Here is a 19,618-nt window from a genome sequence, read left to right as displayed (position 1 = left end):
ACCCGGAGCGGGGCCATGATGTGGTGAAGCCCGGGGTGATCGAAGAGGAAACCCTGAGCTCCAACTTGTGCACATCAGACTGTTTCATTAAAATGGGCCCTTTTTTATTCTTTCTTTACTAACCCTTCGTCAGATTAAGAATTATGGAGCTAAATCTTTTAATTGTCTGCGGTGCGCTGTGTTATTTCGTGGTACTGATTTGTAACAGGGTAATGAATCCCGCAACATTTTGGGGTGGGCTCACGCCTCAATCGCACACATTTGGCTGGGGCCAGAGATTGTCTCCCTGGACTTACGCAGCCGACAGAACTGGGGTGTTTCACGTACATTCCAAAGACACCCGGCTAGTAAGTTGTCAGTACGCAGAAGTGTGGTGACATTATATCACTGGACACGTGACAACTAAAGCTAATCTGTGTAAAAACAAATTCAATTACAGTTGGAAAATTGGGTTGATTTTTTTTTTTTGTCAGACACTGAGAAGCCAGGACACAGTACTCCAGAACAAGCCTTCTCCCCGTTGCAGAAGGCTGTTGTCTTTATTAGAGTTGTGCAAAGGAATCTCGGATTACTTTTCTCTAATAATTCTAAAACACTCTGCATGTCAGGCATGCAGTGGGTGGCAGATTCTCATCCCGTAGGGGAGAATATAACTTGCCTCGCCTTCCTGTGACTGAGGAAAGCATAGCAATGAAACGTTTACTGATCAGAGAAGAGTACAGCACAGAAACAGGCCACTCGGCCCACAATGTTGTGCCGAACCAGCGAGAAAGCAAATCAAGAACACTAATCCCTCCTTCCTGCATCATGTCCTTATCCCTCCATCTTCCTTACATCTCAAGAACACTAATCCCTCCTTCCTGCATCATGTCCTTATCCCTCCATCTCCCTTACATCTGTGTGCCCGCCCAAATGTCTCTTAAAAGCTTCTAATGTATTTGCCTTTACCACCTTACCAGGCAGCGCGTTCCAGGCATCCACCACTCTCTGAGTAAACAAACTTACCCTCACATCTCCTTTGAACCTACCCCCTCCCACCTTCAATCCATGCCCCCTGGTATAAGACCTTTCAACCCTGGGAAACAGATACTCTCTGTCCACTCTATCTATGGCCCTCTAAATCTTATAAACTTCTGTCAGATCTCCCCTCAACCTCCAGAGAAAGCAACCCAAGTTTATCCAGCCTCTCGTGATAGCACATGTCCACTAAGCCATTTGGCATCCTGGTAAACGTCTTCTGCACCCTCTCCAAGGCCTCAACATCCTTCCAATAGTGGGGACACCAGAACTGGATGCAATACTCCCGATGTGGCCTAACCAGAGCTCTATAAAGTTGCAGCATAACCTCTGGACTATTTATTCCCCTCCATAGATGCTGCCTGACTTGTCGAGTTCCTCCAGCATTTTGTGTGTTGCACATCATTCTGACTGCTCTATTTTTGATTTTTCATTTCCAGTGCAGTGTCCCAGTTAAGCATCCTGTGATTAAACCAGTCAGATGTAACCAATCCCTTTAGCACCTGCGAAGCGATTTAATTAAAAACTGATGTTGAAATGACATTTGCTTTTATTCCTGTACAGAAAAATCTTCAAAGCAAGAAAATTGCTCCAAGATCTAATATAAAAGAAGTCACTAATATGTGACTCTTGCAACAAACCACTCTGTCAGTGCTAGGCCTTTGAAAAAGCCATGAAATTAGTTCCATTTGCCCTGATCTCCCCAACACTTCTCCTTTACATCTATAATTAATTCTCATTTGATTGTTACTATTGATTTACTTTCCTCGATCTCTTCAAGCAGTGCCTTGATCACTACAAGTTAGTACGTTAAAATAAATCTCCTTGCCATCCCTTGCATGTTCAACATCTTCACTGCCCCGGTTCCCTTCCTCCATCAGCTAGCCTCCTTCCTGTTGACTATCTCAACTGTTTGCTCTCTAGTCTGTAGCAGGTAGACATTTCTCCAGAGTCATGTACAAATAAGGTTAAAGAATAGAATAGAACTTTATTGTTATTGCTCAAGACAACGAGATTGTCGTGCTTCTCCAGTCTGTGCAAAACAGATATTTACAATGCGTGAGGTACGACTTAATTAAAAAAAAATGCTCTGTAACAGGCCACAACACTAAAAAGCCAAAGTATACCCTTATTCAGCTGCACAACAGCCCTCGGGAAGAAACTTTTCCAGTCTCACTGTCTTGGCTAAGATGTTTCTGTATCTCCTACCAGATGGCAGGAGATTGAACAGACAGTGTTCTGGATGGGATGGATCTTTAATGATGTTACAAATGTGCCTTAGGCATCGAGACTTGTAGATTGTCTCCAGATCAGTAGTTGAGTCCCAGTGATGTGCTGAGCTGTCCTATTCACCCGTTGGAGTGCTTTGTGATCTGTCTTGCTGGAGTAGAGTCCCACACTATCTGTCCGTATGTCCGTATGTTCTTTATTGCTCATCGGTACAAGTTGACCAGCAATTTTTGGGGCAGATTATCTCTCCGTAGGCATCTCTGGTAGTATAGTCACTGTGGTGCCTTCCCTACTATCAAACTGTGTTAACGGACCAACAGAGCTTCTCGGTGATGTTCATCCCAAAAACCTGAAGCTGTCTCACCATTTCCCTTTCCGCTACCTCACCATTTATGAATAGTGGGGCTTGTTCAGAACCTCTTGCCTTTCTGAAGTCTATTATCTTTGTCTTCATGAAGTTGCGTGACTGGTGCAGGAACCACAACCTATTGAACACCTTTCTATGTGCAGATTCATTATTGTTTGTGATGAGGCCAATCACAGTTGTGTCTTCTGCAAATTTGATGATTGAGTCTGCAGCAGGAGAACGAGTGCAGTCAGAGATGAAGAGAGAGCAGGGAACTGGACTGAGTACACACCTCTACACTGCACCAGTGTTCAGGGTTGGGGGGGGGGGTTGATAACATAGAATTCCATTTCACTGGAACCTCGGTGACTAGTAGAACAACGATATACTTAGACTACCAAACCTTGAATGTACTGCAAATACCTCCCTATGGATTTCAAACTATTTTTTCTTATTTTGCTCTTTTATATGTCTCTCTCACACAGACAATAAGGAGTTTGTATGTTTTCTCCATCACTGTGTGGGTTTCCTCTGGGTGCTCTGGTTTCCTCTCGCATCTCAAAGACGTTCATTTTGGATTAGTGAATTGTGAACATGCCATATTGGCACTGGAGTTGCGGGCTGCCCCAGCAAAATTCTTGGACTGTGCAGGTCATTAACACAAAACTATAAGTCCCAACCTGGGTCCTTGCTTAATGGTTTTGGTCCATGGCATAAAAAAGGTTGGGAACCCCTGGCCTAAGACATTGGAGCAGAATTTGGCCCATCACGCCTGCTCCACCATTTCATCATGGCTGATTTATTATCCCTCTCAACCCCATTCTCTTGCCTTCTCCCCCCATAACCTTTGACGTCTGATTAATCAAGAGACTATCAACCTCTGCCTTACATATAACCAGTGACTAGGCCTGCACAGTGGTTTGTGGCGATGAATTCCACAGATTCACTACCCTCTGGCTAAAGAAATTTTCTCATCTCTGTTCTAAAGGAATGACCTTCTATTCTGAGGCTGTGCCTCTGGTCCTTGTCCGAGACTCCCGCACCTTAGGAAACTTCCTCTCCACATCCACTCTGTTTAGGCCTTTCAATATTTGATGGGTTTCAATGAGAACCCCCCTCATTCTTCTAACCTACAGGCTCAGTCATCAATCACGCTTCATAATGTTAACTCTTTCATTCCCAGAATTGTTCTCGTGAACCTTCTCTGGACCCTCTCCAATACTACTGCTTGCAATAGTGCGTGTGGTCTGACCAATGCCTTATGGAGCCTCAGCGTTACATACTTGCTTTTGTACTCTAGTCTTCTCAAAATGACTGCAAAGATTGCATTTGCCTTCCTTACCACTGATTCAATCTCCTAGTTAACCTTCAGGGAATCCTACTCGAGCACTCTCAAGTCCCTTTGTGCATCTGATTTTTCATTTTCCTTTGTACATCTGATTTTTCATTTTCCTCCCCACTTAGAAAATAATTCTTGCCTTTATTCTTTCTACTAAAGTGCATCCCCATGCACCTCCCTACATTATATTCCATCTGCCACTTTTTAGTCCATTTTCCAATTCTAAGTCCTGCTGCGACACCCCCTTCTTCAACACTACCTGCCCCTCCACCTATCTTAATATTGTCCGCAAACTTGGCCACAATTCCTTCATCCAAATCATTAACGTAGAATCAATCCCAACACTGACACCTGTGGAGCACCACTAGTCACTGGCAGCCAACCAGGAAAGGCCCCCTTTATTCCCACTCTTTCCCTCATGCCAGTCAGTCAATCTTCAATCCATATTAGTACTTTACCTGCAAAAGCATGGGCTCTTATCTTGTTACTCAGCCTCATTTTGACACCTTGTCAAATGCCTTCTGAAAATCCAAATAATAGACTCTCCTTTGTCTATCCTGCCTGCTCTCTCCTCAAAAAATTCCTATAGATTTGTCAGGCATGAATTCTCCTTAAGGAAACCATGCTGACTTTGGCTTATTTTATCATGTGCCTTCGAGTGCCCTGAAACCTCATCCTTAGTAATGGACTCCAATATCTTCCCAACCATTGAAATCAGGCTAACCGGCATATAAATAATTTTCTTTCTTTTGCCTTGCTCCCTTCTTAAAGAGTGGAGTGACATTTGCAATTTCCCAGTGCCCCGGAATCATTGCAGAATGTAGTGATTCTTAAAAGATCATTACTACTGTCTCCACGACCTCTTCATCCACCTCTTTCAGAACCCAGAGTATAGTCCATCATGACACTCACTACTGCGCCCTGACACTCTTGCGTTTCTGGCATTGTGCTTGTGTTTTCTGCCGTGAAGATATAAAAAAGATGCATTTCCCTGTATGTTTTGATGTGCATGTGACAAAGCTAATCTTTTATAGAATCTCTTTAAATCCTCGTTAACCTACTCTGCACCAATAATCATAGTTTCTACAATTAACTGATGTTTCTCATCCTTACTGCGCCTCCCTTTCCTCCAAGCGCAGTCGAGAGATTGTGGTACACAGTTGGGGCGGGGGGAGAAATAGGAGAGGGAGGGAGTGGTGAGGAGCTTGTGGGTGAAGGGGACTGTGGGGAGGTTTGTGGTTATTGCTTTATATCTTCAACTGCCCAATCTGTATCCCTTCCTCGTTTCCATGGCAGCTTCCAAATGGCGTGACTCAGAATCACGTGGTGTACCAGGAGCGCTACAACAAACTGCAAGAGCACCTACGCCAGCTCACCCTGCTCTTCAAGAAACTCCGGCTGCTGTACGATAAGTGCGGAGAAATGTGTGGCGTGTCGGACGTCTCCATAACGGAGGTAATTGCAGACCGGCTTTCAGTGCAGCACTTCGCTGACAACATCTGGAGCAATTCTAGCATGAGCCTGCACCTCTCCTTTAATGTGACGCTGAACTTGGGGCTTGTTTTGGGCAGCTGGGCCTCCGCAATAATATATGGACCTGCAAGGAAGTGAGGGCATTTGAGTTAACCAATAAAGTGGTGAAGGTCCCATCGTACAAGTTCAAGTGCCACCATTGTTGCTCAGGAATTTAAATTTGATTAACTTGGTGAGACGGATGCTAGTATCAGTGATGATGATAATAGGACCACAAAATTGTTATTTAAAAAAATTGGTTCATTCAGAACTTATTAGAGAAGATAATTTGCCCCCCTGTTTGGCCATGAATGACTCCAGGCTGAGACAATGTGGTCCACCTTCGAAATAACATCGCAAGCCACTCCAGCTGAGGCCAATAAGGGGAGGGTGATAAGCGATGGCTTGGCAGCACACTCATATCCAGTGACCCAAACAGCACTTCAGAATGATATCGGGGCAGACATTTGTATTATGGGGATATTTCTCCAAGCTGTAATCTGTCTGAGGCATTTAAAATGATTATGTGATTTAATTACAGGGACAGGATAAACCATGTCATTAGAATTACAGCCACGTAAATAAGACCGGACATAAATTGGGGGACCACTTCAGTGAGCTACATTAAAGGCGGAAAGTTTAAGGGGAACAGGAGGGGAAACTTCACTCAGAGGCTAGTGACAGTGTGGAACGAGCTGCCAGCACAAGTGGTGCGTGCGAGCCTGATTTCAACCGTTAAAAAAAGTCTGGATATGCACATGGATAGTAGGGACATGAGGGCAATAATTCTGGTGCAGGTCGGTGGGTACAGGCAGTTTAAATGGTTCAGCATTGGCTAGATGGGCTAAAGGGCCTGTTTCTGTGCTGTGCTTTTCTGTGACTTTATGACTCTACACAAAATAATACAAGAAAGAACAACTGGAACAAAAAATCTAGTCCATTGTGCAAAGTTGTTTGTGTTCTATACTGGGTTAATGATTAGGGTTGGTTCAATAAATAAATGGGTGAAGGGCAGTATATATGTTCTTGAACCTAGTAGTGTGAGACCCAAAGCTTCTATATCTCTTGCCCAGTGGTAATTACAAGAGGGTGGCATGGCCCAGATGGTGGGGATCTTTGATAGATGTTGCTGTCATCAGACAGTGCTCCAAATAGATGCTTCTGATCATGGGAATGGATGTGCCTGTGATGTATTGGGCTGAATTCAGTACTCACTGTGAACTTGCATTCTCGTGCATTCAAACTGCCGTGCAGACCATGATGCAACCAGAACCCAAATACATCGACTGTTTATCTCCCTCCATAGGTGCTACCTGACCTGTTGAGTTCCTTCAGCGTTTTGTGTGTTTCTCTGCATTTTCAGCATCTGCAGAATCTCTTGTGGTTGTGGATACTGGGATTGTCTAAAGTTTGAAGACAAGGATTTTTGTTGACTGTGGGGTTTTAAGCAGAGTGAAATTGGATAAATAGAGTTGGAGTCTACATTGGACATGTACCTGATGAATGAAGGATAGGCAGGAGTGGCTATTTGGTTAAATCTGTTCTTTTATAAACTCTGCTGTCATCTTCTGTCCACAGTTAATACCTTTTGTGGGCGAGGAGACTTTCAGACCTTCGGACATTCCAGCCGTTGGGGGTTTAACAAATACAGAGTATCAAGAAATCCTTCAGGTAGAGTTTGATTTTGACCTTGAAATTATCTGAACCTCATTACATTTGCAGGAACATGTTGATCACCATCAACAGGGATTGTGGCACCCAGCATTGCCCAAGGATGGTCTGGAAGGCCAAAGAATTAGAACCAGCTCAACCCAAGGTTTATTTTGCACAGCAAGTTGTGATCTGGAATGCATGACTGGAAAAGATGGTTCAAATGTTCATTCACCGAAAAGTTGGATGAATAGATTAAAATATAAAAGTTGGAGGATTCTGAGAAGAACTGGAAGTTGAATTACTTAGATAATTGTGCCAAACTCTATCACAGCAGCAAAGTTCAACAACTTCCTTTTACACTGTATCGTGCTATGATTATGGTTGTGTGGTTTAACTGATAACCTGGAGTGGCTTTAATGCTACGTGTTGCTTCAGCTAACTTGATTTTTATTGTAAGTTGCTTGGAACGGGAATGAATTAACAGTAAAATAAGTTTTTTTTGTGTGTGTAGCTAGGGTGCCTAAGACTTTTTCACAGTACTGCAGCAATTTTATGTGTTGTGCTGTACTGCAGCTTTTTTAAAGAAAAAAAATTCATGACATATGTGAGTGATGATAAACCTGATTCTGATGTGGGTCTCTATTGTAGATAGAGAGTGGGAAGGGGGCAGGGAGAGGGGAATCATGTTTGGGAAAAGGAGAAGGGAGCAGGAAGCAAGAGAGAGACGTTCTGTAATGATAAATAAACCAATTGCTTGGAATCAAATGACCTTGTCTGGTGTCTCAGGGCTGGGTGTGTCTGCACCCACCCCGACCCTCTGCCCCAGCACGCTTTCACTGTCACCTGTACCACACCCCTCCCATGGCTCTCTAACCTCACCATTCCCAACATTCTTTGCTCCTGCCAGATTAACAAACTCACTCTCCATTCCATGTTGAGAAATACAGTGCAGTGCAAAGGTCTTAGGCACCCTAACTGTATATATGCGCCTAAGACTTTTGGACTGTACAGTATATATCTGTGTCCATGTATGAAGTAAGTGTATGTGTGTGTATGTATGTGTCTGTATAGATAGATAACTTGGTCTGCAATAGATGAGCAAGTGTCAGATGTGGTTATGTTTTTACCTTCTCAAAATTCACAAAATAGAGCAGATATTTGACCTTGTCTGATCAAATTACGAAGGTCTGCTGGAGTATTGTATCAGATGCTTTGTGTTTCTAGATTAAAAATGTATGCAACTGGCAGGATGGAGAAAAGAGAAAAATTTGTCTGAATTTTCTCTGTTAGCACAGCTTGATTGAACACATTTCCTAAATAACATCGCATCTAGACTGTGCACTTAAATTATATTACACTGGGCAAAACGTCAGATGAGAAGGATCTTCCATTAAAAAAAAGTGATATAATTTGAAGTGCAGGACCACTTTGCTTGTGTCCTCATCAAAATCTGCCGTATAGTTCACACGGTAGAATGTATTATAATTTGTAGGCTGTGAGGCTTACTATAAGCTAATTAGATGTTACAGCTCCTGCAAAACATTTTGGTAACATTTCCGTAATCAAAATGCATTTTGGATTGTCTTCAGTTTGTGATAGGTACTGTTTATATAACAATTTTCTGAAGAGCAAAAATATTTTTAGACTAGAATAATTAATTGCCAGCCTTTCCATTTCTGTCTCCCACTGGGACAAACCCACTCTCCTCTCCAGCTTGCTTCCACTTCCTTTGATTTTTTTTTTGTTATTTTCTGACCACCAGATTCTATGCATGGATAATCAAAGGAAATTCTATGCATGGATAATTCTATATGTGGATAATTCTATACATGAATAATCAGCTCTACATTGAGCTGGGATTAGATGATGCTGACACATCCGAGGATGCGCTGGGACACGTCATCAGTGATGTAACCTGGGGCATCGGGTGTGTCAGGTCTTTCAACATCAGACACTCTCGCCTGGGTGACCCAGCCAGGTTTGATCGGACCCCATTTTGTGTCCCAGCAGCACTGGCCCACGGGTCACACCCCTTAACCGTGGCCATCTGGAGGCTCGCTCAGCAGTCTCTGTGATGGTTCCCTTCGCTCTTCCATCTTTTTTTTCTCCAGTCCTGCTGAAGGGTCTCGGCCCGAAACGCCGACTGCACTCTTTTCCTTAGGTGCTGCCTGGACTGCTGAATTCCTCCAGCATTTTGTGTGTGTTGCTTGGATTTCCAGCATCTGCAGATTTTTTCTTGTCTGTGATGGTCTGCTTTGCAGCCCCTGCTATGCCAGGGGTGAGTAGGTTCTGCAGAGCAAGCAGCCAGCAACACCTTTACACTCCACGACTATAAGCTCACAGTGTGCCCCCTGGCATGAGTCTGCCAGTTCCAGGTATTGCTCGGGACTGCTACCCGTGCCATGTGCTAGTGAGACCAGAACTAAGAAGATGATACAGTTTAATATGATTAGATTAGATTATGAGGACACGCAGTCCTCTTTTATTGTCATTTAGTAATGCATGCATTAAGAAATGATACAATGTTCCTCCAGAATGATATCACAGAAACACAAGACAAACCAAGACTAAAAAAACTGACAAAAACCACATAATTATGACATATAGTTACAACAGTGCAAAGCAATACCGTAATTTGATAAAGAACAGACCATGGGCACGATAAAAAAAAGTCTCAAAGTCTCTCGAAAGTCCCATCATCTCACGCAGACGGTGGAAGGATGAGAAACTCTCTTCCTGCCATGAACCTCCAGCGCCGCAAACTTGCCGATGCAGCACCCTGGAAGCACCCGACCACAGCCAACTCGTTTGAGTCCATCCGAAAACTTCGAGCCTCCGACCAGCCCTCCAACACCGAGCACCGGGCACCATCTCTGCCGAGCGCTTTGAGCCCGGCCCCAGCAACAGGCAATAGGCAAAGCCGAGGATTTTGGGCCTTCCCCTCAGGAGATTCTGGATCGCACAGTAGCAGTGGCAGCAAAGCAGGCATTTCAGAGGTTTCTCCAGATGTTCCTCCGTGCTTCTCACATTGTCTCCATCAAATCAGGATTGTGCATGGTACCTACTTAACAAATATGATATCGTTTCGGAGCGGCCACGCAGGTGCGTCGCGCCGCCATCTTCTCCTGCCCATGTGGCTAAGGAGTTGGTATAGGAGGGAGGGCATACGAGTTTTAGATCATTGGGCTCTCTTTCAGGGAAGGTGGGACCTGTACCGAAGGGATGGTTTGCATCTGAACTGGAGGGGGACAAATAACTTACTGGGAGGGTTTGTTAATGCTGCACGGTGAGGTTTAAAATAGAGTTGCAGGGGGAGGGGAACCAGAGTGCCAGAACAGTTAGTGGAGAGGTTATGGAGGCATTTGTTGGTAAGACCGCAGATGAAGTTAGGAATCAAAAGGTTGAGCATGGTGTGGCTAGGTCTGGAGCTGCCGATATTTCAATGCAAGAAGTATTGTAGGAAAGGTGGATAATAGTACTTCAGATGAGGTAGCTGGTTTACAAACAGAGGCCATGTGTAGTGAGGAGAGGCTGTTGACAGGGCAGAATTGCAGTCAACAGGATGAGTTGCAATGTAAATGGCAGTCAGAATTGAAAAGGGTGAATACAGGACTGAAGGAGTTGTGTCTGAATGTGCGCAGTATACGGAATAAGGTAGGTGAACTTGTAGCATAGTTGCAGATTGGTAGGTATGATGTTGTAGGCATCACTGAAACATGGTTGAAAGAAGATTACAGCTGGAAGCTTAATGTCCAAGGATACACAGTTTATTGAAAGGACAGGCAGGAAGGCAGAGGGGGCAGTATTGCTCTGTTGGTAAAATAATGAAATCAAATCATGAGAAAGAGGTGACATAGTGTCAGAAGGTGTTGAATCATTGTGGATAGAGCTAAGGATCTGCAAGGGTAAAAAGACTCTGATGGGAGTTATATACATACAGACCCCCAAACAGCAGTAAGGATTTGGTCTACAAATTATAACTGGAGATAGAAAATGCATGCTAAAAGGGCAATGTTACAATAGTCATGGGGACATCAATATGCAGGTAGATTGGGAAAATCACAACGGTTGGTCTCCAGCATTGACAAAGGTTTGGGCTTTCTGGGTTGGTGGAGGTGCTTACTGTTGTTAACAGATGAGGGGATGTATTCTGCCACCACCTTCAGCACTTGGTCATGATGCCAGCAGTGGTGGCTTCTCCAGGGCTTTTGGCCAACTGTTGAGGATGTGCTCCAGGGTCCCTCTGCCAGAGCAGAGAGGGTATGATGGTACTTCACTTTTGCCCCAAAAAAGTTCACTGGGCTTGGCAGCACATTGGATTGTGAACTTGATGCTCTAGGATTCTGCTTGCCAGATGTTGGAGCAGGAGATCAGTGAACATTTGCAAGGACTTGTTGGATTGCAAGTGTAAAACTATAGCAGGCTAATTATTCTTGGCCTTGCTAAAACGCCAGATTATTTTTTTCCCTGTGTGTGGGTATTAGTCATATTGGACCATGTGCAATTTCTGCAAAGGTTGCTCATTAAGTTTGGTTTCCCTTTTAAATGCCAGATAATTCCCCAATTACTGGATAATTCATGCCTGAAGGCAAATTGCAAATAATCAGTTAAAAAGGTCAGAGTAATCGTCTTTGTGGAAAGAAATTTCCAAAGGTTATTTTGTCCCTGTGTTGGAGCGTCTGGGTAAATTTATTTATTTTATTTTTTACTTCGAGGTACAGTACAGAATTGGCCCTTCTGGCTCTTCGAACCGCACTGCCCTGCAAACACAGACAACCTTGATTTAACCATAATCTAATCAGGAACAATTTACAATGACCAATTAATTTACCTACCGGTACGCCTGTTCACTGGGAGGAAACTGGAGAAAAACCACGCATTCCGTGGGAAGAACGTACAGAGACTCCATTAGACTGTCTCTGTAAGTTTGTAAGGCTCCATTAGACTGTAAGATACAGGAGCAGAATCAGGGCATTTTGACCCATCAAGTCAGCTGCTCCACCATTTCATCGTGGCTGATCCATTTTCCCTGTCAGCTCCAATCTCCTGCCTTCATGTATCCCTTCACGCCCTGACTAATCAAGAACGTATCAACCTCTGCCTTAAATATGCCCAATGACTTGGCCTCCACAGCTGCCCGTGGCAACGAATTCCACAGATTCACCGCTCTCTGGCTAAAGAAATTCCTCCTCATTTGCATTCTAAAAGGACGTCTCTCTATTCTGAAGCTGTGTCCTCTGGTCCCTGCCACAGGAAACATCCCCTCCACATCAACTCTACTGAGGCCTTTCAACATTCAATAGGCTTCAATGAGGTCACCCCTCATTCTTCGGAATTCCAGTGAGTATAGGCCCAGAGTAATCAGATGCTCCTTACAGAGAACAGGAGGATTGAACTCAGAATGCCAACACCCCAAGCTGTAACAGCATTGAGCCACTGTACGAGAATGTACCAGTACATTCCAGGTTTTTGTGTATCCGGGCATATGAAGCAAGTTGTTCAAGATCAGGAATTTAATTTATGCAGTGAGATGGGGAAAGCTTGGTTCAGCATTTGAAACCATGACATTACAAATCACAGAAACTTTTTACACATGGAACAGGAGCAGCGCCTGAGCCTGAAACAGTCACTGTTTAAAAGACACTGACACAGGCACTTCTGTGGGCAAGGGTTAGGCAGGCAAGGTATGGACCTAATGAAGATGAAGGGGCTTCAGTGTAAATGGGCCTGCAGACATGTTGGGTAGAAGGGACTGTTTCTGAGCTGTACGGCTGACTCTTCGACAGTGTTCTCCTTAGAGAAGAGAGAATTAGAGAGATGTAATAGTAATAAAAATGTTTATTATATTACAAGGAGGATGGTATTAAAAGGTACAGTGAAGATGTATGACAGCTTGAAATAAACTAGGGGAGTTTAGTAATGAGGAAAAATTCTTTTCATTCAAAGTGTGGAAGCCAAGGGGCGATTTAATCCCATGAAGCAGAAAGTCAGATAGGGGAGTCGTTCCTTGCAGAGATGTTGGTGTCTGGTTTAAGACAGCGTGGATGAATCTCAGCGATTTCTGGCTGGTGGCCAATGAAACAAGGAAAGCAAATAAACACAAAGAAGAGAAAATCTGCGGATGCTGGAAATCCAAGCAACACACACAAAATGCTGGAGGAGCTCAGCAGGTCAGACAGCATCTACGGAAAAGAGTACAGTCGACATTTTGGGCCAAGACCCTTCGGCAGGACTGGAGAATAAAAACAACTAAACACTTCTGTTAATCACTTTTTTTCTGGTAAATGATCATCGCAAACAATAACCTAGAACTTTCCTTTGGATTTGGGGGCAATTCAATGCGGCAGAGGTGAGGCAGCAGGCCCATTGCAGAGAGCAGGGAAGACCCGAGGTTCGATTAGTTTAAGCGCCGGGCTGAATTGGAGGGGTCGGGTACAGGCTGAATCGAGCTGATGGGGTCCAGGTCCCAGAATGTATCAAGGTGCCGGGCCAGATTGAAAAGGTCAGGGAGTCAGGGTCTGAAGCAAGGGATGGCCTGGTTCAGCTCATTGCTCTGTGACGTTTATCCTGCTCTGCGCTGAACTAAGTGTCTGTGGATGGAATCTCTCTGTGGACTTTAGATCAGAACACTTTGTTTGTGCTTATTGCTTGCTTGATTTGATTTTTTTTTCCCCTCTCTGCACATTGGGTGTTTGTTGGTCTTTTTTTTAATGGTTTCTTATTTTGTGGCTGCCTGTAAGGAGACGAATCTCAGGGTTGTATAATGTGTACAAACTTTGGTAATAAATGCACTTTGAACTTTGAATAAATTTAAGTTGCTTTAAAAAGAAGTTAGAGGGAGGGTGGGTGTGTTGAGGATTTTTCCTCTACTCTAAAGATGGGAGAGTTATGATATTCATTGCCGGAAAGGCTGGTGGATGTAGCACCTCATGAATTTGATTGGTTTTATGGTTTCCTTCTCTGCTGGGAGGGACTTGGAAGAGAAAATATGTGTTACTAGAACCATTACCTCTGGCAAGAGCAGTAGTTTATTGTTATTTCAATAAACAAGTTTATTATCATGTATACTGCCTCTCGGCCAAGATGCACAACAGAGAACATATAACTCAAACACAGCTCACAAAGTCATGAAGTATTATAAACACAAACGATTCTGTAGATGCTGGAAGTCCAGAGCAACACACACACATAAAATGCTGGAGAAACTCAGCAGGTCATACAGCGTCTATGGAAATGAATAAATTGTTGATGTTTCAGGTCAAGACCCTTCTTCAGGATTGGAAAAGAAAGGGGGAAGATGCCTGAATAAAAAGGTGGAGGAAGGGGAAGGAGGCCTAGCTAGAAGGTGATAGGTGAAGCCGCTTGGATGGCAAAGGTAAAGGGTTTGAGAAGAAATCTGATAGAGGAGAGTGGACCATGGGAGAAATGGAACAGAGGGAGATGATCGGCAGGCAAGGAGGAGAGATAAGAGGCCAGAGAGGGGAATAGAAAAAGAGGGAAGGGCGAGTGAAACAAATCACTGGAAGGAGAAATTGATGTTCATGCCATCAGGCTGGAGGCTACCTAGACGTGTTGTTCCTCCAGCCTGCGAGTAGCCTCATTGTGGTAGAAGAGGAGGCCAAGGATTGGTATGTCAGAACAGGAATGGGGGCAGGAATTAAGATGGTTAGCCATTGGGAAACTTCACTTTTTGTGGATGGAGCAATATTGCCACAAATAAATTAACGAATAATAAGGTGCATTTATGACACATCTTTAAAAAGTAAGCGGTGTAACGGTACAAGCACTTCATATAAGGTGAGACCTGGGTGCTGGCAGGGAGTTTGGGGAAGGAAGCTGTTTCTCACCCTAACAATCCTTGTAGGTGGAGATGGTTAATTAACAATGGTTTGAACAAGAACCAGAAACTACGAATATTTCTTTTTCAGTTAATTGTGATTGTCTGGAGTTAAAAATGTTGGGGAAGAAGATTGTGTTTCATTTGAGGGATAAATATTGCCAGGTTACTCAGAGAAATGTTCTTTGTTCCACTCTGGAATAATTCTGAGGATAATCTCTCATTTATGAAGAAGTAGAAGCACAGAGTAGTAAATGGAAAATACAATATTCCCTGTTTTCAACCGTTGTTCTTTTCCTCTCTTAGAAACTACATCAGAAGAACCAAGAACTGAAGCACATTATGGATCAGCTACGGAATCTCATATGGGACATCAATTCGATGCTGGCAATGAGGAATTAAACTTACTGAAATTCCATTGTTGGTTTTTCAAAGTGACCTCTCCATTTAGGGCCTGTTAAACAATTCCCTTTATTGTTTAGTTTTTGCACTGTATACATAACCCTTTTCTTAACAAACAGAAAGACAAATATTTTTATACTAAGGGAACCACAGTTCTGAAAACTTGTTAATGTATTATGAAATAATATGTTATTTTTGTGCAAGTAATGTAGCAAGGATACAGATTTTCAAAGTGATAGTTCTTAGCAGAAGAGAGAAGATCTGTGGCCAAGGTTGTCAATTTTCCAGAATGGTGCTAGAGTTCTTTGGAATATGAACCCCGAAACATTACTGCTTGCTGGCCGGCAGTGTAGTGGCATCAGCACTGGACTTCGAGGCAAATAATCCCAGGTTCGAATCCAACCAGCGCCTTGCATGCTTTCCATCTGTGCTGGGTTGGGCGTCAAGCTAGCAACTCGGCCTCATTTTAAAAAAACAAATGCTAAAGAAATGGCAAAGTTACAACCTGATGTTCCACAAGGCGTGGAGAAGAACAACAAAACACTGCCGCAAGCGAAAGCAAGGAGACAGTTGGTGTTGAAGAATTAATGTACATTAAGAATGTTAAACTAATTCAAGACATATTATTGGTTATTGAAAAGAATTGTACATGAGACAAAATGGCTAGGTAACGTTTCAAGGACCAATGCAAACAATTGGTACCTTGGTGAATGAGTCATGGTGTGTTGTGGGAACGGATGTGTGGGTCCTGGAATTATTCAGACATGCTATAACTGATCTACATCTAACTGTCTTGATGCTGTAAATTTTAATATTGTCAACAAAAGTAAAATGTTTTTCAATACTATTACAGCTTTCGTTGTCTTCTAACCTGAAAGCAGGACAGTTCTGAATTTTCTGTGCCCTTTGTGGGAAGAGGTAACTTCAGGCACCACTGAAGCACAGAGCTTGAATCTAGGGTTCCAGACTCTCCCTCGTACTACTGCCCACCCTCTTTCCAGTATCCCCTATTAATTAGATTCATGGCACCTACCCTATCAAATCCATCTCAGTATGGTAATCAGATTCCTACTTAACATTCTGTATGCAAATAACTCAGTATGCAAGCTGCCTTTTGTAATTCAATCACTTTTGGCCCAGTTCCATTTTGGGGAACTTCATCATCCCCACCTCCCTGAAGTCCAGTAAATGCAGCAGCTTCTAGCCAGCACCTTGTAGAAATGTAACTTCTGTAAGGGTGCGATCTCTGACTAGGGATTGGTTCCTTACAGCCCTCCTGCACCTCCCCCCAAACCTTGTTCGATCCTGATTTGCAATTTGAGAATGTTACGGTCAACCTGATTGTGACCTCATCTCCATTGTCCAAAGTTTAAAGTAAATTTATTATCAAAGGACTTTGACATTCATTTTCATGTGGGCATATTCCATAGAATAATAACCATAACAGAACCAATGAAAGACTGCACCAACTTTGGTGTTCAACCAGATTGCAGAAGATGATAAACTGTGCAAATATGAAAAGAAAGTAATAATAAATAAATAAGCAATAAATATTGAGAAGATGAGGTGAAGAGTCCTTGAAAGTGAGTCCATAGGTTGTGAGAATATTTAAAGGATGGGGCAAGTGAAATGAGCAAAGTTATCCCCTTTAGTTCAAGAGCCTGATGGTTGATGGTTAACTGTCCCTGAACCTGGTGGTATGAGTCCTGAGGCTCTTGTGCCTTCTTCCTGATGGCAGCAGTGAGAAGAGAGCATTTTCTGGGTTGTGTATGGGGTGGTGGTGGGGGGTCCCTGATGATGGATGCTACCTTCCTGTAACAGTGTTTCCTGCAGATGTGCTCAATGTTTGGGATGTCTTTACCCATGATGGACTTGTGGTCATGTCCACTCATAAGCTAAATGATGAAACATGATTGCCAAGTGTCCATCCATCTTTCCCTTAGTAGACAGTGGACAGTTTGATTATTCTTAAGGAAGTTCCAAGGGTGAGTGGCTTTGATAAAGGTTTACACAGTTTTAAATAACTAGCCTCCTGTTTGTGATTCTCCCATTAATGAAAACATCTCGATGTCTACTCTTCCAAGTCTCCTTTGGATCTTGTATATTTGAATAAGGTTCTTTCCATCATTCTTCTACACTCAAAGGAACAGAGTGCTAAATTGTATAGCTTCTTTTTATAGGACAACCCTTTCAGCTCAATGATTCTCCTTTGAACTGTTTCCAATGCTGCTATATCCTTTTTTAGATTAAGTGACCAAACCTTCACACAGTGTTACAGGCATGGCCACACCAACACCTTGTGCAATTGTAAAAAAAAACACCCTATTTGTAAACTCCAACCCTTTTGCAATAAAGGCCACAGTGCCACGTGCTACCTTAAATACTTGTTGGACCTACCTTCTAACTTTTTTTCACTCCTGCAATGCAAAATCTTCACCTCTCCATGCTTTGCAGCCTCTCTCCATTTGGGTATTAATTCCCGTTTTGAGGGCTCTTACCAAAGTGCAGTGTTTCGTACCTACTTTCATGAAACACTGAGCAAAATTTGATTGAATAATCAGAATCAGAAACAGGTCTAACATCACTGGCATAAGTCATGCAATTTGTAGTAACGCAGCAGCAGTATGTTGCAATACACAACAATAAAAATTGTAAATCACAGCAAGAAGTGGTTGTCTGTTGTGTCCAACGATGGCAGGAAACTTGTGCAGGAGAGTTTTTAAAAGTGGAAAAGCATTGGTGCAGTTCAACTCTCCTGACCTCGGGAGTCCAGGTCCAGAGGTACAAATATGCTTCTCAAACTCGGGCCTTCCTTGGTTGCAGTGGATGACCATGATGTCTTCTGTGCTTTGTCATACCCTTTGCTCTCCACGACTCCAGCAGTACTGCCTTCTTTGCTGTTGGATCTCGCTGTAGATTTCAACCGCCCAGTTCACTGGAGTTGACTTCACATTGGGACAGGTGTGACCCTTTGGTAAGAACTACATATATATTTAAAAGTTGAATTAAACAAGTAGTGCAAAAAGAGAAAAAAATGTAGTGAGGTAGCATTCGTGGGTTTAATATCCATTCAGAAATCTGATAGCAGAGGGGAAGAAGGTGTTCCTTAATCACTGAGTGTGTGCTGTGAGGCTCCGGTATCTCCTTCCTGATGGTAGGAATTAGAAGAAGGTATGTCTTGGGTGAAGGGGGTCCTTAACGATGGACGCCACCTTTTTGAGGCATCACTCCTTGAAGATGCCCTTTATGCTGGGGAGGCTCGTGCCCTTGATGGTGCTGATGAGATAATAAAGTTCTGCAGCTTATTTCAACCCCGTGCAGTGGCCCTCTCCATACCAGACAGTGATGCAGCCAGTTAGAATGCTCTCCACAGTACATTGTAGAAATTTGCAAATGTCTTTGATGGCATGCCAATTCTTTTCAAGCATCTAATGAAATGTGGCCACAATCACTATCCTGGGGAAAATCACGATCTCCTCATCGTAACATTCTCTTCCACCCATTTCTCCATCATCAGTGAACCTGAAAACTGCAGTAAAATGTGGAATAGAGCAAGGACTTTGCTTTAGAATAGTCATATCAGATGTTCTAGCTTTGAGATGTCTCAATGTCTACCCTTCCAAGTCTCCTTTGGATCTTGTATGCTTGGTGATATGGATGCAGCTAACATTGTGAAAAACCACTGGTGTGATCATGTTGTGTTAATCAGCTTAATTAAAGCCTGTTTGCTATGCCACAGGGAGGATTGGTCACATGGCACAGCTGTGTGTCCAGTTGAATACAAGGAGTTTTTTCCCCCATTGAGAGTTCCTTTGGACAGGAGTTGGAAGTGGTGCCAAGGAAAAAAAAACTGAGGTATGCCTATCTTTGCTGTTGAGAGGGCCGTGGAACAGCAGAAAGGATGTGAGCGCATTTTGTTTTTCTATTGAAGAGCTGTTTATTTCTGAAATTGATTGAGCAAACTGTGTCTCACACTACACTTGAGGCTAAATGGTGTCAAGGGATTTTGAAGACATGCATTTTCTGTTGCCAGGAACAGCAGAATGTGACTGGTTACCATGGATACTTGAATAGTAGCTAATTGGAAATTATTTGTTTCTTGTTACCAATCACTTCATTACACAATTTGCTTCAACACATTGATCAGAGCAGAACCATGTTGTAATAAAGCCAATGTTTTGGCATGGTTGGCAGGATCCAACCTGAATGTGATAGGAAACAACTTTCAATGGAAGACGACAGTATAGGGTAGACAAGTTTAGTTTTGTTGATCGGAGAAGTG

The 19,618-nt window shown here is 43.2% G+C and overlaps 1 protein-coding gene across 1 annotated transcript in view; it reads left to right on the top strand.

Moving 5' to 3' along the window:
- Nucleotides 1-17,762, top strand: part of LOC140190458 (mediator of RNA polymerase II transcription subunit 30-like) — a 29,330-nt gene extending 11,568 nt beyond the window's left edge. The window contains exons 3-5 of the mRNA XM_072247072.1: nucleotides 5,229-5,387; nucleotides 7,023-7,115; nucleotides 15,241-17,762. Coding sequence (XP_072103173.1) covers nucleotides 5,229-5,387; nucleotides 7,023-7,115; nucleotides 15,241-15,336 — 348 coding nt within the window. The 3' untranslated portion in view covers nucleotides 15,337-17,762. The remainder of the gene's footprint in view (nucleotides 1-5,228; nucleotides 5,388-7,022; nucleotides 7,116-15,240) is intronic.
- The last annotated feature ends 1,856 nt before the right edge of the window (nucleotides 17,763-19,618 follow it).

Source organism: Mobula birostris, chromosome 30, assembly GCF_030028105.1.
Source record: "Mobula birostris isolate sMobBir1 chromosome 30, sMobBir1.hap1, whole genome shotgun sequence".
Taxonomy (NCBI): Eukaryota; Metazoa; Chordata; class Chondrichthyes; order Myliobatiformes; family Myliobatidae; genus Mobula; species Mobula birostris.
The sequence above is the reverse complement of the archived record's forward strand: the minus strand, read 5'-3'. Positions and strand labels throughout refer to the sequence as shown.